The 26,588-nt window shown below is 42.2% G+C and overlaps 1 protein-coding gene across 2 annotated transcripts in view; it reads left to right on the top strand.

Annotated features, from left to right (window-relative positions):
* Positions 1-26,588, top strand: part of BCAS1 (brain enriched myelin associated protein 1) — a 106,667-nt gene that overhangs the window by 64,692 nt on the left and 15,387 nt on the right. The window contains exons 7-9 of one of the 2 annotated variants that reach the window (XM_082671010.1): positions 4,705-4,881; positions 16,095-16,136; positions 23,598-23,771. In XM_082671010.1, the coding sequence (XP_082527136.1) occupies positions 4,705-4,881; positions 16,095-16,136; positions 23,598-23,771 (393 nt within the window). The remainder of the gene's footprint in view (positions 1-4,704; positions 4,882-16,094; positions 16,137-23,597; positions 23,772-26,588) is intronic. The other variant, XM_082671009.1, reaches the window with a different exon arrangement.

Here is a 26,588-nt window from a genome sequence, read left to right as displayed (position 1 = left end):
CCCAAAAGATAGGAAAACAGGGCCATTAAAATTGACCAGCCAGAGTCCATCAGTGAACCTTGTTGCATGATTGTGGGAGGTGTGATACTCATCCTCCTTGATCTCAGTGTGACCTAAGACAGAAAAAAGACGTCCAAGCAAATTCAAGGATAAAACGTTATCTTCTAGTTTTGCTCTTAAAAAAAAAAAAAATACAGTGGTTACCAATTCTGGTTAACTCCTCCTTTCATTTCTTTGTATGTCCATTTTCCTTCCTATAAAAAGAATTTGCTTAGTTTCAAAGAGGAGGAAAGGCTGACATTAATCAATGAAATAAGTTTATTATTATGAATAATGAGGGGGTCAGCGTTTCTTTGCTGAATCTGAATTTTTTTTTCTTGGCTTAATCACATGCGGTTCCTCAGAATAAAACCTTTTCACACGACCTGCAAACGTTGGACATGACACATGTACACAGAGCAGGACATTGTTTTAGAATGTCTTTGCCACGCCCAGAAATGTTCCCCTCCCCACTCGGGTTTGCTCAATGCCCACCCTCTCCGCAAGGCAGCTAAAACATTAGCAGCTACCTCCCAGGGTTCATAAGCTTATGCCACACATTCATTGCTTTCTGGCTCTTGGTACAATGTTTCCATCTTACTAACACGTCCCCTCTCCCGCCCTCAAATGTGAAAATGATGAAAACTTCTTGTGGAAGAAGGTAAGGTCATCTGATATGCAATCTCCAAATCTAATACATTAGAATTTCATGGGTAGGGTTGCCAGATAAATAACAGGTACCCAGTTAAATTCAAATTTCAGATACACAGCAAATAATTTTTGAGTATAAATCTAAGTATGTCCCAGGCAATATTTGGGACATCCTTAGGCAAAAAACTTATTCTTTGTTGATCTGAAATTCAGATTTAGCAGGACATCCTATAGTCTCACTGTTATTTGCTAAATCTGGCAGCCCTACTCAGGCGATTGTCTCCAAAAAACATGGATAGAATTTTCGTAGTCTTCTCCGTAATGGAGACAAAGAGCATGAATTCAGTTGATGCTGGCAGAACACCATTTGGGGCACTTCTCTGGGAAGCGAGGAGATGAGTAGGCAGGGAAAGGATGACTAATGGGTGTGTGTGACTCCACAGCCCTGTAAGGAGGGGGTGGGTGGACGGAAACATGACATGGCAGGGTGCTATGTGGGTAGCTCTCTGTGGTCCCTCTCGTAAAATTAATTTGTTATTTATTTAATGCCTGTTTTGAGCCAGACACTGGGTCTGATGGGTGGTAGGAGTGTAATGGTGACTAAGACATAACAGCTCTTACCTTCACAGAACTCACACTCTGGCCAGAGAAATGCATACTCAACAGTTACACAGATATATTCGTTATATTTTATTACTATACATATGATAGAGTCATGTCCTTGTCGTGTTTTTCGAAGATCTCAGGGTATCTTCCCAGGGCAAAGAGAACTGGCCATTTCCCAACAAAACCGATCAGTATAGATGTGTTCCTCAACCTTTTTCCCGTTATCACCCCCCCACCATGAAGCTTCTTTAGATATTTTCTCCCTAATTGCCCTTCTCCCCATGGAATTTTAGTACAACAGCTACACTGTTTATCTGTTGATGTACCGTGGCCCTTAGTAGGACCATAGGCAATATAGACATCTAAAAATTGCCCATAAGGCACCGCCCCAAGAACAAGGGCAAGCTCACCCCCCAGCTTTCCCCCACGTGGAGTTAAGATTGCCGTGGCTGAGAAGGCGTATGCCGTAGACGGTTCCATCCCCTGATGGGCACAACAGCACATGGAGTGGGGAGACCTTGGTCTGTTGGAAGCAGTGTAGACAGAGTAGCTATTCAGAGTCTGGGTTTTGGTATCAGACTCCCTGGATTCAGATGCCAACCTTGTCGCCTTATAAGTGCAATCACAGGCAAGTTATTTAACCACCTGGGACCAAAATTTCCCTAACAATAAAATGGACATAACAATTAATTCCTTCCTCATAGGACTATTGTTAGAACATTCAGTTGCTTAAAACAGTGCCTGGCACTGGTACCTTTTATTGTCACTATTAAATCAGAGTTAAAAGTTGGCCATCTCTGTGCCTAGTCTCCTTGGACCCGAGTCCCTCTTCAAGAGGCTGAGAGAGAAAGGAGGCTGAGGGGAACAAAAGGAAAGGGTCAAACCAGCCAAAGCAGAGGCGTGTGATGGGCTAAGCAAACTAGACCTGTCCTGTCTGGAATTCTAGAACTCCAGAACTAGCTTTTTTTGGTAACCCCCATGTGGCTTTGGCTGGGTAGGCTGAGCGCATGCGAAGGGGTGTCCAGGAGCTGGTTAGGTAACGCGGCATCTCTAAGTATAGAAAGCAAAGCAGCAGAATTTAAATCAAAGCAGTGTGGCGCAACGGAGCATCTACTGTAATGACGTGAGCAGAACGGATGGTTTACTTAAGCCAACAAGAACCCTTTCTTAGAGATAGAAGTGAGGTCAGCCTCACCCCGCCCCCAGATTCTTGGCCTAACATGGACCCCTTGAGCAAGTGGGGACTTTCCCAAGAAAGCAGAAGGGGAGTAGATGTTGGGGACCACGCGTGGCCACTCCTTTCCTTCCTGCTTCCATCACGGCTCTCTGATGCTTTCCAAGGGCGCTGAGAGCACGCTGTTCGCTGTGCCTGGTGTGCTTCTCCTCCCTCCTGCAGCTAATTTCTAGTCACCCTTCAGGTCAGGACACAGCATCCCTTTCTCTATCAAGCCTTCCTGATTGCCATGATGGATCTAATTCCCTAGTTTAGCCTTTTTTTTTTTAGCACCAAATCCTTCTCTCCACCCCACAGCACTTATCATAGTTGAAATTTTACATACATTTGTGGAAATATTTGTTTGATGTCTCTCTCTCTCTCTATGAGGACACATAACCCCAGCACTCAGTACCCATCGCAGGTCATAGAAGGCAGTCGATGCATTTTTTATGAGTACATGAATAAATCATAATACTTTCCTCCTGTTTTCTGGAAAAGCAAGCAAGCTAGTTGGTGGAGGGCACTTCCCCTTCAACCAGTGCTTGTTAATTTAATTACCATTTAGAGCTAAAACAGCACCAGGTGTCCGAGACCATTTGGAACATGCATAAATGCAGAACCGTCTGAGCTCAGCCATTTTGATTGCACTGTTGATACAAGGCAGAGGTTATTTTAAACCCTAGCATTATGCGGTTTTATACATTTTTAAATGGAACTGGGATTATTCCAGGATCACCTATCACAAAAGTCATTTCTATACATTGGCCCTGTAGCTCCTGATTCGAACATAGAATCTGTTCAATAAATGACTCCCTCTTAGTATCAAAGAAGTCAGCACATAAGATATTGTCTTACATCAGATAGTAAAGTTCACATTATTTGTGAACTCCCTTTGGAGGGGCAACGTGCAGTGTGGAAAGAGCACCAGATAGGAGCCGGAAGTCTGGATCTGAGACCAGACTGTGGCCCTGGTTAGTGTAGGGCAGATCGTAGACCTCAATTTCCCCATCCATGAAAATTCGGGCATTCGATTAGGTGGTCTCTAAGACTCTTTCCAACATCAAAAATACTCTGAAACGTCCTGAATTTTTCCACACCCTGTTTCTACTGCCAGATTTTTTTTTTCTTTTATTCAGAAAATGTAGTCAAAGATCTGACCTCCCTGGGAATTTAAAGCGTTGTGTCACAAGTCCCTGGACCAAGGATCATTAAAATGAAGATGCTTAAGATGACGAGGTTAGGTCAGGTGAGCCCAGTGTTAAAAATTTTAATGCAATGTTCACTCACGTCGAGGTAAATGGAGACTGTAATTCTCCTAACTCTTCCTTTGTCCCATGAGTCAGGAGGAGAGCATGGAAGTAACAGTCCAGTCACTCAAGAGATCAGATGTCCCAGAAGTGGACCTCAGCCTGACCGCTCGGAGTGGGGAGAGATGGGGGGCAGTGGCGTGGAGAGAAGGTGGGGGAGAGCAAGAGAATAGGGACTGAGTGAATAGCATTTGGAGTTTTGTATCAATGACAATCCATCCAGTCCCATCTAATTTAGATGTGGAGGCTGCATCTGAAAGTGAAGAAATGGGGCTTGTGGATGCTGTTCAAGCTCGAACCTCTTCCCTGAGTTCCTTACACAAACTCGATAGACTATAGATCTATAGATCTTTATAGACTAAACTTTGTAGACTATAGATCACTATAGTAATCTCTAAAGCAGAGTGTGAGAGGAAAACTTCAGCACTTCTCTTCTGAAGTATATTTATTGGAACCCATCTTTCGTTTCAAATTTGGATTAGTAAAACAATACATCTTTATCATGTAAACAAATACGTGTGTATTGGAGGTGCGTGTTCAGACTATTTTTACTGCCATGACCATGGTCGAAAGAAGACCAGGGTCCTCAACACAACCTAACGTTCTAACAGCCAAGTGCCTCTTCCAATTAATTTGAGTCCTAATGCGTTACTTACATGAACATGTTACATGATGGTTCTATATATATTTTTTTTCTGCAAAAGGAATATATCTTGATCTTTTTCCAAGATTTTAACACAAATCCACATCCATGTAGAATATTTGGAAATACAGAAAATTATGAAGAAGACACTTAACTTGCATAACCGCAGTCCATATTTGTAAAAAAGAGATCTTTTGCTTTTGAAATCCTGAGATCATTTTAATTTTTTTGAACTCTTACAGGGTGCCGAAAAGTCACCCACCACTTCAGCCGACCTCAAGTCAGACAAAGGCAATGTTACGCCCCAGGAGCCCCAAGGGGCTGCCAAGAATTCTACATCCACTGAAACAGCAAAGGAAGGTGCCAAGGAAAAGGGGGGCCCCACCTCTCTGCCTCTGGGCAAACTGTTCTGGAAAAAGGTAAGTCCTAGTTCAAGATTTGGAGAGTCCTTGGGGCCAGGATGACTTGAGATATGGTTTCTATTGGGCCAACGGATGTATTCAGCAATGCATGGAGTTTCTTGTTCTTCAGAATGACTCATCTTGCCATTGAGTTGAAGACTTGTAGCTCACCCCTGGGAAAAATGAAATACCTATCGCGTTAGAAGCATGTGTTTTGTGGGAAAGAAAAGGAAGTGAACAAGTCGAATTTTTCATTCTTGGAATTAATCCGGTTCATGACAGAGGGTTTATGGTATTTCGTGATTTCATTTTCTTTCTAAAATGGTGGGTTACATGAAGGTTATGCCCCCACCAGCAGTATAAGGGAGCACATTATCCTACACCCTTGACAACAGCGTTTTATCAAACTTCTTAATACTCGCCAGTCTTACAGAGTGAAAAATGGTACTCAAGTGTAATTTTAAATTATGTATAGTTTGTGAATGAGGTAGGGTGCCTTTTTTTTTTTTTTTTTGCGGTACACGGGCCTCTCACTGTTGTGGCCTCTCCTGTTGCGGAGCACAGGCTCCGGACGCGCAGGCTCAGCGGCCATGGCTCACGGGCCCAGCCGCTCAGCGGCATGTGGGATCCTCCCGGACCGGGTCACGAACCCGTGTCCCCTGCATAGGCAGGCGGACGCTCAACCGCTGCGCCCCCAGGGAAGCCCAGGGTGCCTTTTTTTTATCTGTGTTAAGAACCATTAATGTTTTTCTGTGAATTGTTTATTCATAAGTTTTGCCCATTTCCTAAAACTGGGATCGTTGGGTAGATTGTTCCTTTCATCACAGCACAGTATTTCTCTTTGTCCCCTTAACAGCTTGGGGCTGTTAGTATATTTATTTCACATCAATGCTGTTTTGCTCATAGTACATCTTTGGCCATTCTTGTATCTTCAGTCTTCCTTAGATTTAAGACTTGTGAATATATTTTTAGTTCCAGAACAAACAAACGAAACTAATAAAATGTGGGTTACTCTGGTTTCCTCCTGGCTTTCTCTGAGCTCTCCCAGCCTGGAGAGATGAACCGCCTCTGGGCTCTCTGCCCCTCCTACCCCAGCCAGATGGAAGCAGCCATCAGCAGCCCCAAGGTCTCCATCTCCTTGGTTGTCAACCAATTCACCACCAGGGCAAGCCCACAAGGTGCTCTGTGAGAGGAGAATTCAAACCGCTGTCTGAATTCTTTTCCCTTGAGAATTAAGGTGCCAAGTAAGGAAATGAGGTGGGTAGGGCTGAGCAATTCTGAGAGCTATTCCCTGATCTCATTGCTGAGCAAACCTCAGCTGCCAGACAGGTGCAGAACTCTTGCCTGTTTCAAATGTGGCCAAAAGATGAGCGAGAAGTCAGGGATGGGGCAGGGGGAGGTGGTGGGAGCAGGTGTAAGATAGAGCTGGAAAAATCTAACTCAGCCGTTTCAACAAAACATCCATGCCACTTGGCACGCAATGCAAGGAAGGTGATAAATACAGATGCCGCTGTGCTGTTAGTTTATGCTCTTGTCCAGAAGCCAGCTGGATTTCTGAAATGTTCTCCTGTTTGTTTTCTGTTGTACAGAAATCTCCCTTCTAGGTTCTGCCCAGAACACAAACTCTTAATACTTAATGAAAACTTGGGATGATGTCACTTGGCATTCTGTTCGAATTCTCCTTCTTCACCACTCTTTTTTTACAAAAATATTTTATCAGCAATATAATGAAGGGAAAAATTTCCAAGAAAGTTACATCCATATATTGGTGGCAAGGGGGAGACTTAAGTGACTCATATTCAAATATTTTTACTTAAATAGCCATATATACATATATTCAAAGTGTATTAGGAAAAATAAAACTAGCACATTAAAGTCAAGATTAACATATATTTTGGTCAAGGTGAGACTATATAGATTTAGTTTAAAAAGGTAATGCAATTAAAAGGAAAGTGTTATGTAATTAATGGTACGGATAATAAGTAAATAACGGTAAATCGGGGTCCTCCAGGAAGCGGACACTAAGACAGAATTGATGTGCAGGAGATGTATCGGAGGAAACCGACTGTGGAGGATAAAGGGAAGGGGGCAGGAGTGGATGGCGAGAGGCTGCAGACCGCAGCGAGGGGCTGACACCTCTGTGCAGGGAGAGAGGGAAGGAGGAGAGGGTTGGAAAGACCTCAGGGTGGCTGTGGTGCTGAGCTGGGCGGGAGGTATCCCCCAGAGCAGAGCGTGCCCCGGGGGGAGTCCTGCATTGGGCAGGACCAGCCCAGCACCCTCTGTGCTCAGTCGTTTCCGGGGAGCAGCGAGGAGATCTCAGCGGTAGCAGATGCTGAAGGCGTGACAATCGAAGCCTGCCTTTCTTGCAGGGAAATCTGACCAGCACACGGCCACGGCTGCCACAGATGGTGCGTACAACGTGGCAGAACTATACTGGAGGTCAGCAAACGACTGAAGTTGGAGGAACACTGATGCAGGGTTAAAAGCTTAGAGTCAGACAGATCCCACTCTGAGTCCCAGTCCACCTCCATGAGCCTCAGTTTCCTCATTTGTGAAATGCAAGTGATAATAGTACCCATGCCATGGAAATGAGCGAGGATTAAATTTTAAAAGGCCAGTAAACGCCTCCCCGCCACCATCACCACCACCGCGGTTCACACAACAGCGTCTGATGAGTGGTCCGTCCTCCTTCCGTCATTTATGCTCGGAGGGCTGGGACACTAACATGTCCACTTCTGCATCTTTCTGTGCCATCCAGTCTGGGGAGGCTTCTAAACTTCACATGCTTTATCTTTCCTTATCTTTGGCATCTATAAGGGATGTGTTGGTTCCTCTTTGAAATTCCGGCTCTTTCCATTGAAAATAAAAGTCTGGACCACTGGGCATTCATCTATTCATTTATTTCAGTCTCACTGGTTTTTCACCATTATCTGACTTTTATTTCTTTAGTAGATCATAAAAACAGTGAGGTTAAGAGAAACTAAAAACCAAGTCTCCTGTAAATCTTGTCTTTCCTTCTTTCACCCAATCTGAAAGAATAGATTATATGGAAGTGAAAAAGGGGAGAGTCACTCATTCAGCAGTGGTTTTAATCACTTTCTTTGTGCTAATTTTTTTGGGGGGGGTGTGTGTGCTACGTTTTAGGCATTGAAAAAATATCAGTGAGCAGATTGCTGTCCTCTGGTAGCTTACATTCTCATGAAGGAACTTATTTCTAGTAGGAAACAAAATGAAAGTCTTTGTTTTCTTTTCTTTAAATTAGAATAAGCTTTGGCTATAAAACCATTCTTGTAAAAATTTTGAAAAACAAACAAAGGGAAACACCAGAAAATGCTGATATTTCCAGTAACTAACCCTAAGCTCGCTTTCTTCTCTTTTAATTGAAAAGCTTTTAAACAAACACATTTTGAAGTTTGCAATTATGAACATCAGAAATGAATTTTTCCCCTAACAGGCTGTCAGTATGAAACTATGCATTATTTTGATTTATAGTCTTGATTGCTAAAGTAGTTCTTATTATAAACAAAAATAACCTTTGAGAAAATTAATTTCAAATTACGTTGTGCTTGCCAGAAAATGTTTAAATCCAGTTATATGGCCTAACTGCGCCCTTGATTGTTCAGGGTTAACTGGAATACCATTTGCTCTGTGACCTCACAAAAGTTATTTACTCTGTTTGGGTTTCTTTTTCCTCCTCTGTTGAGTAAAACGATTGGAGTAGATTATCTTAAAAAATCTTGGGGACGGCGAGTTTGCGTAACAGTCAGAATCAGAAAGGTGGGACTATGTAACCTTGGGCAAATTACTTGATCACTCAGAGCCTTTATTTTCTCATCTGTAAAATAGGCACTGTGTTTATCTCACAGTGTTGTTATGAGAATCCAATCATTTACATGGAGAGCATCTGAGACATACTAAGGGCTCAGTGAACGGTGTTACCCTCATTTCTTCAAGTATGACATTGCTGGTTATGATCTGAAAAGCCACGTGGGGCTTCAAGTGCCAATAGCACCCGAGGTACAAAACAAGTCTAAGACATATTTACTACCATCAAAACCTTGAAATCCATTTGGAGGAATAGGATATACACGCATGCATGCACGCGTGCGTGTGTATGTGTATGTGCCTGCACACAATTAGTAAATGATACATTTGGAGCACCTTCAAAACAGCCTTTTTCCTGATTTCCTTTGGGAGAGACAAATGATGAAGTAGAGAAATAATGTGAGTTCTGAAGCCAAAGAGACACATGGTCAAATCTCGGCTCTGAGGGTTACTGGCTGTCTGAATGTGAGCAGAGACCTAAACCCTCCAAGCCTTACTTTCCTCAGCTCTGAAAGTAGGAGGTGGTACCTACCTTTCATGATGTGGGGGAGAACTGAGTTGGAAAATGAATGCAAAGTGAGTGGCATTCAGTGAGTGAATTACAAAACAGTCAAGTGTGGAATCCAGTGTTAATCCGTGGAATACAGCTTAAAAACGCTGCGGCTGTTCAGACAAGGGAGCAGTCAGTGTAGGTCAAAACAGACTAAGAGAACTTAAAAATTCCTTTGACTCATCTGGGTTATTTGTTTCAAATACAGAATCTTGTGTGTGATCCCAGAATCCATGGGGATCCTGGTTTAGAAAGCCCGGCACAGGGCTGGACAATTATGGAAGCACTTGAAAGATGGGATGAAGTATCCAGCCTTGATAGAAAAAGTCTTAGGTCCACCGTGAAATCAGTGAACTCAGAACAGCCGTCACGTGATCCAAATGGTGCTTCTGGAAGACTTGGTAGCAACAGGGTGTCTTCTGGCTTAAGTGCTACCATGTGACAGCATTTTAAAGAAACATTCCTTTAAGAATTGAAATGCGCTGTTTAAAGGAGAGGAGCTCGTTAATCACGTTTATATGATAAGTACATATGCTATTTAGATCCTTATTCTTGGCAATATAAATGTCCAGACAAGATCCTTTAGATTTCAAACTGGAGTTTTGTTGTTGCTGTTAATGAGATTGGACAATTTTTAGACTCGCCAGATAACAGCCAGATGTCCAGTTTATTGAAAAAGATTGAAGTGTTCCTGGTTTTGAGATTCGAATGAGAATCCCATGCTCTGTGTGTTTCCTGACCAGCCCCACACCTTATCATGCTCCTCTGGCTGAAGGACTTGAGAACCTAATAAATGCCTCTGGTCTGCAGAAATCGACCTTGCACTTTACAATCATTCTCTCTCATTCGCTTTGAAGTGAGTTGCTGTGCCGTCCTATTTTCCTTCCTGTCTCTGAAATTCCTTTCCCAAACATATTCCCAGTGTGGAAGAGTTAGTCTTCTCTCCTTCTCCTTAGAGATCACCCATCACGGCGTACTCGCTGGCAGTGGAAATGATGAATTGGAACCTGGTTCTGCTGGGTCCTCAGCTCACAGGCTTTCTGTTGTGTGGAAAAGATGGGGAGAAAAGGAAGAAGTTGTCCGATGTCTTTGTCTGTAGTTGTGTCTTGAACGTGGAAACCATCCTGGTTACAGATACACATTAAATGTGAGATCCAGGATGTCAGCTTTGAAGGAGAATTAGAGACACACCTCAAACGTCAAAGGGAGGTATTGTTTTAGAATAAGAGCAACATGTAATAGGTATTGGAGCAGAGGCCTAGAAATTAGGGGAGATCTGCTTCCATTTTGAAGACTGACGTGGAATACTAACGTAAAAACTTAACCTGCTGCCTAACGCAGAGCCCAATAATGTGGGTTGTTATCATTGTTATTATCTTTGATAGTATTACTGCTTTTCTTCAGTTCTCTAGTGTCGCATCTAAGGCATGTTCAGAAGATGGGTAGATGCAAGCCAACAAAGGATATTTATTAGAGGATCAAAACCACATGCAAGAAGCTGTCTTTGGGATGGCCTCTGGAATCTGGCCTCAGGCCTGTTTATTCAGAGTTTTTATTTGTAACTTGGTCAATAAACTGTGAAGGGCATTTGTCAAGTTTACAGGCTGGGAGGGCTCATTAATGCAATCCAAAATATAAACAATACAACAAAATATAAACAATAAGGATCTCAAAATACTGGCACAATGGGCTGAAGTTAGGATGTCCTGGGATTTTTGTTGTACGAAGGTCAATGTGCCACTTATCCTGTAGGGAGCAGATCATCACGATTTTAACTGAGACCCACACCATCCTGTACCCCATTCCAATGCTGGAACCCAGTATAACCTAAGAGCAACGTTAAAAATGTCTGCTCCTAAGGGATTCAGGAGCAAACGTATATCTGAGATAGATATAAGGAAATTTTGAAAGCAACATGGAATTAGTCAAGAAAAGTTTTTTTTAATATATTTTATTGAAGTATAGTTGATTTCCAATGTTGTGTTAATTTCTGCTGTACAGCAAAGTGATTCAGTTATACATATATACACATTCTTTATCATATTCTTTTCCATTATGGTTTATCACAGGATATTAAATATATTTCCCTGTGCTATACAGTAGGACTTTGTTGTTTATCCATTCTCTATATAATAGTTTGCATCTGCTAATTCCAAATTCCCAATCCATCCCTCCCCCACTCCCTTTCCCCCTTGGCAACCACAAGTCTGTTCTCTATGTCTGTGAGTCTATCTGTTTTGTTGATAAGTTCATTTCTGTCATATTTTAGACTCCACAGAAGAGTGATGTATGGTATTTGTCTTTCTCTTTCTGACTTACTTCATTTAGTATGATCATTTCAGGGTCCATCCATGTTGCTGCAAATGGCATTATTTCATTCTTTTTTATGGCTGAGTAGTATTCCGTTGCATACATATATGTACCACATCTTCTTTATCCATTCATCTGTCGATGGGCATTTAGGCTGTTTCCATATCTTGGCTATTGTGAATAGTGCTGCTATGAACATAGCGGTGCAGGCATCTTTTTGAATTGTAGCTTTGTCCACATATATGCCCAGGAGTAGGATTGCTGGATCGTATGGCAACTCTATTTTTAGTTCTGTGAGGAACCTCCATACTGTTTTCCATAGTGGTTGCACCAATTTACATTCCCATCAACAATGTAGGAGGGTTCCCTAAGAAAAGTCTTAAATAGGTCACGTAGGCCTAATTTATGCCACTTTTCCTCAGCATTCACAAAAATCGTTTCCACTAATTGAACACATCCTATGTGCGGGCACTGTGCTAAGTGCTTTACACATATGAGATTAACGTCAGCAGTTTTCATCGCCTGAAGCACGTCAATCCACACCCCTCCTCATCCCATTCACACAGTTCTAGGAATCTAAGGAATGTGATCACCAATCAGTCCAGGCCCCCATATGTCTCTACTGGGTGATCACTCCCAAACCACACCACTGTCACCAGAGCCACCAAGGAGAAGGTCCACACCAACTTATCCGACGCCTCACTGATGTCCTCACGAGCCTGCCATAGTTCCCCTGCCACTTGCAAAGCAGTAGGAGAAAACTCTCTTTCTGTGTGGTGCTCAGCTCTGGCTCGGGACACAGAGTGACGCCATTTAACAAGACCCACCCTCGGCATCCACGCAGCCCTTTTCTCCCCAGTGGACGCCCAACTCGAGGGTAGCTGAGCTGGTCTGAGTTGGTCTACCAGCCACCAGCATCCTACCCAGAACTCCTCCTGCAGGTAGCTGGCTTGCCTGGAGTCCTAACTTCCATCGGTGAATTCTCTTTCTGATGTCCTTTTCTTAAAGTCTTTATTTCTTCTCCTCCCATGCCTTCTGACTTCTAGAAAAGACTGTAGACAACTGACCCCTCATTGCAAACATGGCTTAAGTTGTCCCTCCCACCATACACACACCTTCCAGAGTCTCTAATGCCCTTGGAAAGGGAGGTCTTCACATACGTACGGGGAGGAGCTGTGTGGCCTGACCCCAGCCACCAGACGTAGGTGAGTCTCAGCTCTCCTCAGGCATGACTTTCCCGTCACAGGCTTTATTGTATCTATTCCTTAGAACAACTCTCTGATTGGTAACAGTCCAATAGCCCACTTTTGAGTAAGTGAACTGAGGCTCAGAGAGCTGTGGTTGACTGGCCCAAGGTTGCACAGCTAAAACAGTGAATTTGAACCTGACTCCATAGCCCAAGATGCTCTAGACTTGGGTTCTGAGCAGGTTTTCCTTACATGTGCCGAACACAAAAGGGAAACAAGAACCTGGCGTCTCATTATCCAATTTTGGGTCCTTCTTTTAACTGGATTTCAGCCACCCCAACATGAAGGCTATGCCCTTAGGCCAGTGTGCAAATGTACAAAAATGTGCAAAATGATTTTGAGTGGTTCTTGAAGACAGCCCTAAACATTTCATCAGTCAGGTAATGCAAAGTTATCTTCTCGCCATTCTACTCCGTTTCCTTTGGTGACCTTAATTATAAAATCTCTTCGTGATATTAATAGGCACTTTTTACTGTGCTAATAACGCTTGCTGGTCTCTCTTTTTAACAAAAACTTAAAAATAATTAGAATTTAATGAGCATTTTTATTTTATTCATTGCAGTAGTTTTGATACATACTTTTGGTTACAGGGAGGATGTTGATATTACATTCATGATAATGATAAGATGCTTTCTTTTAAAATATATTTGTTTAAGTAAAAAGATAGTCAACTTAAAGACAAATATCACGTAAATACAGATGGTACACGGGCAGGTCAAGAATCGTGAAAATGGTATGCAAATTACTGACTTTTGAGAAATGTCCCACTGGGCTAATTCCCAAAATAAGGAGTGTTTTGCTGGGTAGTAGAACTTTGAAGTGGGAAATAGTCATTGCTTTTGAAACAGACGGTACTTATAATGCCAACTTTAAAACATCAGAAGGATCTGGATGTCTGAAGCCGTAACAAAGATGATGGAAACATCGCTGTTGAGAATAGCTCCTTCCACGCCGCACCATCGCCTACACCCAGTTCTCAGTTTCCTCTAGAAAACAGTGAGCAGTCAACAGCCAAGAACTTGCCAGACACAGGAAACCAAAGCACAAACTAGTCTCCTTACAACCAACTGGGACAGGAAAGAGGCCTTGAAAACCTAAAAGTGCCGTTCTTACATAGTGGGCGGGTTTTCTCAGCCTAACGTAGACAGTATATTGACTCTTGAAACTTTTGTGGGTCAGGTTTAAGGACGCCTGGCTTTTAAAATATCATTTAACTCTTGCCTTTTCATGGGATTAAATAGCATCCAGGTGGTCTCGGGAGAAGGGGTGTAGTTCCAAGAAAGCTACACTGCTTGCAATTCCTTCTGAATGTGCTATAATTTTCTGACAATCAGAAGCTTCCAGAAAACCCACAGTCCATTTTAGGGACATATTTTGTGCGCAGGTAAGCTTCAGTATGAGAAGATAAGGAAAAATAAATGGTCCAAGCTGAAGATCTCATCTAGCGAGAGAGCAAGTCTGGTAGAGGAGAAAGAAGCCCACACAGTCACACACACACACACACACACACAAAGTGATTCTTTTTTTTTAAAAATAAATTTATGTATTTTATTTATTTTAATTTTTGGCTGCATTGGGTCTTCGTTGCTGCGTGCAGGCTTTCTCTAGTTGGGCGAGCGGGGGCTACTCTTCGCTGCCGTGCACGGGCTTCTCATTGTGGTGGCTTCTCTTGTTGCAGAGCATGGGCTCTAGGTGCGGAGGCTTCAGTAATTGTGGCACATGGGCTCAGTAGTTGTGGCGCACGGGCTTATTTGCTCCGTGGCATGTGGGATCTTCCCGGACCAGGTCTCAAACCCATGTCACCTGCATTGGCAGGCGGATTCTTTATCACTGCGCCACCAGGGAAGCCCCACACAAAGTGATTCTGATCCTTCAAGTTATCACGGCAGGGGGAAAACCTGGCTTTTGGAACCATTTTCACCACTTTTTTTTTTGCGGTACGCGGGCGTCTCACTGTTGTGGCCTCTCCCGTTGCGGAGCACAGGCTCCGGACGCGCAGGCTCAGCGGCCATGGCTCACGGGCCATGGCTCACGGGCCCAGCCGCTCTGCGGCATGTGGGATCTTCCCAGACTGGGGCACGAACCCGTGTCCCCTGCATCGGCAGGCGGACTCTCAACCACTGCGCCACCAGGGAAGCCCTCACCACTTTCTAGTTGTACCATCCTGAACAAGTGACTTCACCTCTCTGTACTTCCATCTCTTGTCGTGTAAGTGAAGGTCACCATGCTGACCGCTTGGGGCTACTTTAAGTGACATGGTGTATGCAGAGCACCACATGAAGAAGATATATTTGCAAATGTCAGGTCCCTTCTTCCTCTCCCACTGCATGTTTTTAAAGCAAAAATAAAGGCAGGACTTGGAACAAAATCAACATAGATAAGAGTTCTTACCCTGGAATCCAAAAGAAAGACAAGGGTCTATGAACACCCTGAAATTATTTGCAAAATATTTTGTTCATGTTTACTTTTCTGAGAAGAGAGACCAGCTCTGTCAAGTGAGTCTCAAAGTGGTCTGTAAACACCACCACCCACCCACCTAAAAATCCTTCAGAACAACTGCAAAAAATATGCAAAGATGACCTCCCAAGTTGGAGCTTGGCAAACTGATATAATGATTGTGACATTGACCTTTGATAGGATTTGGATAACTCCTCTCCTATTTGGGGCAGGACTGTAGATGCCAGAATTACTGCAGGGATTAACAGGGTTTGAAGCTGGGTGTGTTGGACCCCAGCCCTCTGGCCCTTCATAGAAGTATTTTAACCAGATTGTACTTTGGCATGGTGACCTTGGCCTACGTTGAACGCTGATGTCAGATGGAGCTTCGGATGCTGGCCACTGCCCGACTGCCAGGGTAAGGCTGAGTACTGCTTGCTCTCTGAGGACCATGGGATGTATGTCTCTGGACACGTTACCAGAATTTTCCTGAGAAGCTCATGTATCTTGCCTAACAATGACTGTATCGTGTGACCAATCATAGATCCCTCTTTTCATCAGCTACCAGAAACTGTCAAGGCAAACGTGTTCCTTGCCCACAGCCAAGACTGTAGTTTGTGTTTTCTGTCGCATCCCTTCTCCTTACTCCATTTGTATTCTGCCTGCATCTGTATGTTTATTTTTCCTTTGTTACATTTTAAAATACATAACTTAATTTACACTGTTTACATTTGTGTAAAGCTCCTTGAGTTTCTTCTTGGAACAAGGTAGCATAAGCTATGTCCAAGAATGGCACCCGAGAGCTGTTAGCCCTGGTTTTGGTAACAGTCTGACTCTTAATTTTGTTTTTATCTTCCCTTTAGTCAGTTAAAGAGGATTCAGTTCCCACAGGTGCAGAGGAGAATGTAAGTTATGCATTAAATGACAGAATCATTCCATACTCATCTCCGGCATGATGGACCACTGGGGGTGTCAGCTCTGGGGTCCTGGGTTCTTGCATGTTCCAAGTGTTATTCATCCGCTGTAGACTCTTTCTGCCTTTCACGTAATTAGGGACCATGGGGGAACAACTTTGGATAAATATTTGTAAAGCCCATTGAACCAATGCAAATAAAATGCAAAATCAGAGCACACATTTTTAGCATTTGTTACCCTTAAGGGGCTGAAAGAGTCTACTAAACATAAGAACATCTTGCCGCTTCCTTAAGGGACAATGATGCTGCACCCTCTGCTTCATCTTACTTCGATCGCTCTTGCGCCTTTATTTCCATGGCAACCTAGATTCTCCACTAACAGTGGGTGGTACCCAGGACAGGTAGTTGCATCAGATATGATGGCAGATTGCTGCAATAGTTGCTGTGAGACTCTTGGTCTCGGGCAGGAGAGCCAACTGTGTGTGTCTACACTTGACAGACATATGTTGAGCCTCACTCTCTTTTTGGCCTTTAATTTCCGAGAATGATGGTCAAAACTTTCAAGATGTTGCGTTCATGTCTGAAGGAGATGGCTCCCTGTGAGACACCACAAAAATGTATCTTTCCAAAACATCTTCCAGGGAGATGAATACATTGGCCTTATGAGTTTCAGACCCAAAACAGCAGCTTTCTGCTCTGAAAGAAGTACAGTCTTTGGAAAATGTTCTAAGTGGGCGAAGTTCACAGCCCCTTAAGATAGAAACTGTTTGTTATCATTTCACCAAGGCAAAATATGTTTGGCTCTTCCGAGGTGTCTCTTGTTTGCTTGCCATGGATGGGACTTGTGTTTTCACCTTTATTTAATTGCTGGAACTGAGCAGAAGTTGAAAATCCAATATGTTCCAGAAAGGATGTCTGTGATGTGGAATAAAAATTAGAATGGCTATGTCATAATTCTTGTTGGGAGAAAACCCTTCGGAATCTGCTCTGTTGTTGTTGTTACTGTTGTTATTTCTCTTTCCTTCTCTCCATCTCTCCCTTCTTTCTCTGCCCCCCCACCTTCTTCTTCCCCTTCCTCTCCCTCCCCCTCCCCCTCCTGTCTCCCCCTCCTTCTTCTTCTTCTCCCCCCCCCCCCGTTTCTTTTTGTAGCCAAATTTAGTAGCTCACAAAGCTCAGGTCTCTGGTAATTCAAATTCTCATGAGTTTGCTGGCTATTTTCTAGCAAGCCTAGGTCTCTGTTTCAGCAGCCTACAAGAGGGACCTCTTCCCATGAACTTTAAATTTAAAAGCTGCAGGTTAAATCCAGGGCAGTTGTTAGCTTCGAAGTTCCAGGTTTTCTGAAGAGAAACTTCTTTTTGGATATTCGTGTGTAGTTGCCTATCCGAGGAACCTCGTGTCTCTTGCAGCTCGCACGTGAAAATGCAGAGTTGATCTCCAGCAGGCAAACAGAATGTGTTTTATTTTCAAATTTGAAACAGAAAAATAACATGAATTAGTTAAATGATTGATACTGAAAGATAACACAAAATCAGATAGAGATACAAATGAAAGCAAAATATTGGGATGGCCAAAAAGTACATTCAGGTTTTTCTGTAATATCTTATGGAAAAGCCCAAACGAACTTTTTGGCCAACCCAATATTTTTGTCAAGAAAATAAAGAAGCATTTAAAGATCGCTTTAAATTGCTTAGTCCTACAAATGATGTTTCTGTTTCTAAGCTTTCACATTTCATCTCCTGTTAGTTGGAAAGAGCGAGGCTAAAATGTTGTGATCTTGGCCCCATCATCCCCAGGCTGTGCTGCCTCTTGGACCTCAGTTTACTCATCTCTTAAATGACCGTAATAATATTACCTACCCCTTAGGATTCTTGTGAGAATTAAATGAGTAATGCAGGTAGTATGCGTATTTCAGTGCCGGAAACACAGGAAGAACTCAGTAATTCAGGGTTGGCAAACTACCATTAATGGGCCAAATATAGCCCATCACCTGTGTTTGTATGGCCCATGAGCTAAGAATGGTTCTTACATTTTGAATGGTTGAAGAAAAATCAAAAGAAGAATAATATTTTGTGATGCGTGAAAATTATACAAAATTCAAATTTCAGTATTTATGAATAAAGTTTTATTAGAACACAGACACCCTCCTTCCTTTACACAGTCTATGGCAGCTTTCATGCTACAAGGGCAGAGCTGAGTAATTGCAAGGCCCTTTGCAGGAAGAGTTTGCCTCCCCCTGTGGGAATGTCAATGCATAGGAGTTGTAACAACAGGAAGTGAGTGCTTTCCAGTAATCAGGGATTATATTTCCTCATGAAATTACACACCTCACAGCTGACTCAGTGTCCACGTGGAGTCAAGGTATGTGTAAAACAACTAGTTTAATTTCCTTTTCCCAAGTAAGAGAGATGGTGTTAATCCAAACAATGGATAATACTCTAATCCTTTAGAACAGGACAATTAGGTGTCATTAACCATATTACAAGAGTCCTGAAACAGTCTCAACTTCTTCTGGCTGAAATGCGATTGAGTTTAGTTTTTAAAGTTTCTCTACCGAGAATTTCCAAAACTGATCTATCACCCAGTGCAAAGTAAAGAGCAGGCTGATGTTAACATTTTTCAAAATGTTTAATGAAAAGAAAAATAAGGTGCTTGAAGCCCCTGGAAGTTTTAACGCTTTTCCTAGAACGAGCCTTTGGTCCTAACAGGAAAAAAAATCTGTTTATCCTGACTACGGAAAATATTGAATTCTTTTGTTGTAACCTGAAAATGTTTTGACCACTGGTTAATTGAGGTAATGTTCTAACTAATGGTGGGGGGCTGGGGGCGGGGGTGGGAGCTTTCCTTCCCAGTGACCTATTAGATCAGGGAAACAGGTATTTCTCTTTCTTAGTGATGAACTTCTCAGTTGCAAGTGAAAGAAAACCCATCTCTACCTGGATTAAAAAGAAAGTGGAATTTATTGGCTCTCATGCTCTCCCTTGGCTCAGCCTTCTTGGCCTGGCTACGTCCTCTGCCTTCCAACATCACGTCAGCCAGTGCAGAGTAAAGGAGAAACTGGTCCAGCAGCAACCCTGCATGTCCTGGAATTTGTTCCTGTTCATTGACTTAAACGGGTTCCCATGCTCTGTTAGTCAGCATCTGCCAGGTTGTGTTGCAATAACAACCAAGCCCCAAATTCCAGTGGTTTTCAACAGCACAGATTCTTCTTTTTTTTTTTTCCTCACTCATGCTGCATATCAGCTGTAAATTGGCTTGTGGGTGATCCTTATGGCCTCTTCCTACTGAAATCTAGATGGAAAAAGCAGCCCCTTCAACAAGGAGGTGCAGCTGGAATGACAGAGAGAAAATAGTGCCATGGCTGAGCCATGGAATAGCTCTTAAAACTTTCACTCAGTCGAGGTTTATATCATGTCCACTCACATTCCATTCTCCAAAGCAAGTCACAAAGCAGTGGGCATGCATGTGTAATTCTTTTATAGGAAGGCAGAATGAATAATTGGGAAAATTCTACTTTCTGCCACATATTCCCATCCCTGAACTCATATGACCAAGGAGCTAGACCATGTTAATTGGTTTAGACCTGCTCAACCAGCTTCATCCATATTACATAGTATTAAAGTTAGGGAGGATTGTCCTCCCAAAGAAAACCTAGGGGGCTGAGAATGAGGAAGAATGTGAAAGAGTTACTGGGTATAAAAATAAAATCTCTACAGTGTCTTTGCAATTAAATAATCATGTTATAAATCAAATCAGAACAAATCCAAATAAGATTCTATAATTTAAAAATTTAATATCAATATTATTATGTCATGGGTGAAGTTTAAGTGGAGGAAATCCATTTTGCTATAAATCAGTTTCTGAAACTCACAGCTCTAGTAAAAACTGTGTAAACCAAATTTTAAGAGTAAATATGGTATATTACTAGGGGCAAAAAGTGAAACCTTTTGCTGAAATGTGTATTGTCCGTGTTAATTGTACTAGCCATCTACGTGCAACATACAATATCCCCTACTGAAATCAAGCAAGGGAGATTTAATTCTAAAATATAGCACAAATCTGCTTTTTACCTTGTCCACTGTACCCGAAGTTAAAGTGTGCAGATGCAGTCATATATTCTGAATAAGGAACAACTTTTTCCAAAGCTCTGGCCTGGAAAGGAATCAGAAAGCTATCCAAAGAAAAATCAAGTTCTTATGTCTGTATATGCAAATCAGATCCTCACTTAGCTCGAATCCTTCTAGATTTCCACACTGGATGTCAGTGGATTTTTTTTTTTCTTGGCTGCTGAAAGCCAACTTCTTGGCCTGACTTCAAAGCTAATGAGAGTCCCTAGAAGTCCCTTTTTTTCTTCCTACTGAAATAGTTGTGTTTTGAAGAATGGACTCTGGGCTAGGATTTATAAGTTGACACCCCTTGACATTTGGAAAGGTCCAGTAAGAAAACCATTGGCACTCAAGTAAAGTTGATGTGCAAAGTTATTCCCATACAATCATTTTATCATATGAGTAAATGGCCCACCAGGCTGTCCACACAAAAAATGAACGTGCTGCTTTAATCGCAAATAAATCTGAACCCAGAGTCAGTGAGTCAGACTCTGTTCATTACCTACCTAAGGGCCATTTCCCATTCCTCCACCCTCTTTCTCTTGATCTTAGGTAAGGTTGGCAACCCCAGAGTATTTCACTGTGATTTGTCTAAACCAACAATCCCATTTTCTTCACCAATAATTAGTCAAGGGGTAAGGATGTGACCTACTTTTGGTCAATGAAATGTACTCTGAGTAGAGGATCAAAATACAGAAGTTCATTTGAAGCCACTCTTTTGCTGTGACTGTCCTTCCTTCTTAGGACATTGGGTTGAGGATGTGATGCATGGAACTGTGGCAACTACTTTATAACCATGAGGCAGCAGATAAAAGGATGAAAATTCAGCATGACAAGGATGGCAGAGCCAAAGGATAGAAAGAGCCCAGGTTATAGAAACACTGTGGAGCCACCAAACCAACCCCATAACTTCCTACTTTCAACCTTCTTCTTCCATATTGTTATTGGTTAAGTCACTATTAGATATTCAGTTACTGGTAAACAACTCCATCCTCATTGAAATGACTACTTGCCTGTGGTGTGACTTTGGCTAAGCCATTCACTCATTATGATTCTTGATCTATAGAATAGGGATAATGTTACGTACTCTGAGCTGTCTTGAGTAACTCATTAACTCTTTATTGAGGTAATATATTAAAAATACCTTGTACAATGTCTGACATAGTAAGAGATAGTTATTGATATCTTCTCTAAATAGTGGACATGTGCATGGTGGGTGATTCCAGGTAATTCATGCCCGTGGAGTAAATGGCTCTCAAATAGCCTAAGTAACAACTGCTAGTGTTAATTAAGTGCTTATTATATGTCAGGCACGGTTCCAAGAACTTCACATGTGTTGCCTGATTTAATTCTCAAAACAACTTTCTGATGTGCATACTATCCCCATCGAGAAATGAGAAATGAAAGCACAGACGTGTGGAGTAGGAAACCTGGATTAGAGCCCCTGGAAGGGGTAGGGTCAAGATTTAGGCCCAGGCAGGCTGGTCACTCTGCCAGGCTGCCTACATTTCAGATGTACCCCAGGGCTCTTGTGGCTGAAGCTTATTTTTCAGAAATGCAATTAAATTAAGTCAGGCCTGGATGTGGAAACCCAGGACCACATTTGACCACTAATCCAGTCTCTTATCTGGCTCTAGTCTCTGCCTGGTTTCCTAAAGACAGGCCTGGGTTGAAGACAGACAGCCCAGCAGCAGAAGCCTCCTCCCAGTCGTGCTTTGTTTGACTGTCCAGTGGTTTTAGTGTTTTACTGTCTTTCAGTGGGACGACGTAACTTTCATTTGTTGTAGTTCCCACCACTCCTTTTTGTCTTAAACCTGGTCAGTCCATGCTGACTTCACCTGCCTTACATTCTGGGGACTTTTGACTTTATAACTCCCCAACCTAGATCTTAGATTACAAAGGGAAAATGCTGCAAGTTGTGTCAATACCTTAAGAAATGGAAGGTGGGGAGAGAATGCTATGATTTAATTGCCAGGTTTGGGGATGTCTCTACATGCTGATTTGCTGATGGGCACCTTCCTGCTTCCTCTGACAATATAAAGATGAAGGGTCCTTGTCAATTTGGATCATTTGGGTTATTCGCAAACCAATGGTATATTCCGCATGGAGGAACGGAAAATGATTTCTCCAGTCATCCTGTGTTTTTAGAAATGACTAAGTTCCCTTCCCCTCCTCCCTAACAGCAAGAACAGGATTCGGAGGAAGCTGGGGGTCTGGCACCAGCCAAAACAAATGCAAAGATGCCTTTGGCTCTAGAGGACTTCTCTCTGCGGCAGAGATGACAAGTGTTTGTGTAAAGGGCCAGATAGTAAATGTTTTAGACTTTGCCGGCTACATGGAGTCTCTGTTGCCAATTCTTCATCTTTTTAAACAATTTTTCCAACCCTTTAAAAAATGTAGAATCTATTCTTAGCTCATGGGCCATCCTCAAACGGGCTCTGGGATGAATTTGGTAGTAGTTTGCCAACCCCTGCCTGAGGAAACGAAAAGGAAATTATAAAACTCCTTCCAGGCCAACTAACTCTGTCGCGTTGCAGGGACCAGTGCAAACACAAAAGCTGTCCCAGGTGTGACTGGGGCACAGCCCAAACGGAGTGAGGCAATGCAAACGAACAAAATCTGGAATCAGAGCGCAGGTGAACCATCTAAGGGCAGGGCTTCCATCTCAGCCCCCCACTGGTGGCCATCCCTTCAGACATTCAAGGGGCGCTGAGCTCACGAGGTACCCTGCTGGGGGCCACAGGAACTTAGCCGGGGTTCTCTTGCCAAGTTCATCCTGTTTCTGAAAGCAGGAACTTCAGTTAAGTAACAAGAACAAGTGACTGGTCTGGGGAGAAGTGGGAAAATGAGTTAACAAGGAAGTGAAGCCCATTCAACTGAGAAGCTTTCACGCTATCCTTTCTTGCAAAGAGGACGGTTTCTCCACAGCTGCAGCGAGCTAGGATGTGCAGTGGAAAACATCCCGGCCACTGTCCTAAGATTGTACTCTTAAGGACATAATTACACAGGCCAGGTGTGATTTACCTTTATGGGAGACCAAACAGGTGGGTCTGATAGATTGATTGGAAGGGGTATTGAGCATGCTCTGAAGGGCAGTCCTTAAAAGGGACGCCCTATCCAAGCCTTGTAGTTTCACAGGGCAGGAATTTTGTCTCTTCCGCTTCAGCATATTTGGAGAGCACATGATATGATGTAAGCATTACTTCTTCAAGATGTGCCTGTGTATAACCTAGACTCCAAACTGTAGCTACCATGTGGTTGAGGGGAAAACCGGGACCCCACTTTATAAAACATGTCTGGGGGATGGGGTGTTTTTCCCACTGTCTTATTACCTGGCAAAACAATCCAGGTGGTGTGTGAATCACAGGTAGAGGCTGTAAAGTCCGAAGAAGTAGAATCAGCCTTACAAACAGTGGATCTCAGCGAAGAAGGAGATCGCACACCTGAACCCACAGAAGAAACGCTCAAGAGCGCAGAACGCAAAACACCAAGACCCTCTCTGATGGCGTTTCTCAGACAGATGGTAAGCCCTCGCTTCCAGTTCAGGGAAACTGAAATACATACATCAGCTTCTGAGACCAAAGAGCCCAGGTCAGGCGGTGAGACATGATTCTAGGTAGTATAGATGGAATATAAACCAAATAGGAGTTGAGAAAATTCCCTTTCGTCCTCCTGATTTAATCACAGAGAATGTCTCTCTTTATTGCTAATTTTCCTTAACCTTTAACCCCTGCTAACTGCCTTCTTAACAAAGGAGGAGCTGGCCTGGGCTCCTGAGCTGTGGCAGACAACAATACCAACCTGGAAGTTAATAGTGTTGCTTACTTTTAATTTTATTTATTTTTAAAAGTTTCGCTGTGTATTTGGCAAATGATCCCATTTTCCTCGTTATGGTAATAATATGCAGTTTCCTTTGAAAATACGTTTATTTACATAAAGAACATAAGGTATTTTTAAAGGATTAAGTAATTAATAGTTCAAGTTATATTTTGATGTTGGAAAACTTCTGAAGGGGATGTATGAGTGACACAAATTTGGGCAAAGCTTGTTTATAGATAATTCCAGAAAGGGTATGATATGAAAGGAAATGACGATTTCCTAATAGTGAGGGTGTATAATTTAGTTGGTGAATTTGCCATGTTTTTAATTTCTATAGAATGGAAAGAATCTGGGCAGACATCTTTGGGCGTCTGTGAAGAGTCATGTGCATAAAATATCTAAACATCCAGGAACTTAATATAATGCAATCAAACCCCAATCGGCTAGAAGACAAAAAAACAAAAACCATGTAAAAGGTCATTGGTTTAATTCTCTTTTAATGAAAAACAAGAATTTCATTATAGTGTGCCTTTATTTTCAGGAGTATTTGGGAATTAATCCTTTGAGAAAGCAACTCTCTAATTTCACAAGCTCAATCTGTTAAGGAATTCTTTCTAGTCCACAAAACAAAACAGAACAAAACCCTTGCCAGTGGGAGATGAGGAATATTAGAAATCACTGTTAGAAACTGTTGACAGGAATCATTTTCTTTTATTGCTGAATTCTCATGGAGTAAGAAGTACTGGGCAGCCTGCATGGCTGGAACCCCATCTGTATTCCTGGCCATTTATTCTGCAATTTGGCACTGAAAATGGGCATCAAGATTTGAGATTTTTAAATCAATTTTTACATGACATCAGGAAAGAAAAGAACATTTGGCCTCTTTCTGGCAACCCATCTACATTACAAATGGGATCCCCAAATAGCTCATCACAACATTGAGGATGGTCCAGCTTTCTCGTTTCTGGATGAAGTTGAGAGATACAAAAAAAAAAAAGCAAACAGAATGACTTTCTCTTCCAAATAATCAACATGAGACTTCTTCGTTTAAAAGGGAGGAAAATACAAGAGACTCCAAATAAAGCATGAAAGACCTCTAAACCACCCAATGCATCCATTCAAAACAAGTCCTTAAATTCAAGTGAGGTTCCATACTTAAATTCGTCCTCTGGAGTTATCCATTAGATGTTGTTTGGGGATATTTTCTAGCAGTAGAAACTGTGTAAGTCTGAACAAATTGGAAACAAGCGTCGTTTGGAATTGATTCTCCATAGGATAGGGATGGGGTAGAAAAGGACACATTTCCCCAAGTAATCCTCCGTCACTTCACAGTGCCAGGTCTTATAATGTCCATTGTTCTTATTTCCTGTTGCCCACTAAAAGGGTTATACCTGGGAGCTTGAATATTATTGCTTCCTTTTAATTTTTAAACCCCCAAGCTTCCATGATTGTTGAGATTTCCCCTAAAATTCCAGATTTCTTAATTATTCTGGTCTTGCATTCTGTTTTGTTTTCATTAGAACATTATATTCCCATTGCAGTTAATTCAGATACACAAAAGACAGGGGTTTTTTCAAGTTTACCACAATTCCCACCACTCCCTATTGCCCCACCCAGGCCACCTCCCTCGTTGACATTTCTGGTCTATCCCGTGGGTATTTGAGTTTGCAGCCCCAGATACAGAGCCATCTCACTCTTTATGAGAACTTCATTGAATCACGTTGTCTGGGTTTATCATGTTCTGATTAACCGTTGCGCTATGGATGGACATTTGGTTTCCAACTTTCTGCATTTCATTTATTCACTTATTCAACAAATAATTATTAAGCTCTCACTATATTCTAGACGATACAGATACGTAAATAGACGTGGTCCCTGTCCTCATGGAGAACAAAGCCTAGTAAGGAAAACAGACTTATTTTGAAGTCTGTGCCGTATTCAGTGAGCATGCACCATGTATCTTCCACACGTGATCTCAGCGGCTTCACTAACCTGCATGAATATTGTTATACGTCTACTTTTTGCCCAGGTGTTAATATCCCCATAGTGTAGAATCCTGCAAGTCAGCTTCAGCCGTTTTTTTCAGGAAACACTTTTGGGTAATATTTCATAGCTTTCAAACTAAAGTCTTTGGATTTATGTCGGGGAAAAAACAAACAAACAAAAAACTGCTTTAAGGGCTTGAAGATAGAGGCAGCATCTGGCCCATCGCTGTGGGATTTTTATTTTCTATTTCTTTTAGTATGTGCCTGAGCATTATAATTGAATAAGTGAATGTTTTAAACGGATTTTAAGTATTTTTAGCAAAATATAGTTTTTAAAAGTAATTGATTTAATAGAAGAGAAAACTCAATTGCAAACACATCACCCTTGTTTTGTAATCAGGGTTTCCATTCATCTGATCATTGATTTTCTACTTTCTAGCCTTCCCTTCCCTTAAATTTCTTTCAGATAGCGTATTTTACTATCCCATGGCAAAGTACTTCTTGGTTGAATATTTTTTTTTAAATAAATGCATTTC

The sequence above is a fragment of the Grampus griseus genome (assembly GCF_964374135.1).
Source record: "Grampus griseus genome assembly, chromosome: 14".
NCBI classification, from domain to species: domain Eukaryota; kingdom Metazoa; phylum Chordata; class Mammalia; order Artiodactyla; family Delphinidae; genus Grampus; species Grampus griseus.
This window is presented reverse-complemented; position numbering and strand designations above follow the sequence as displayed.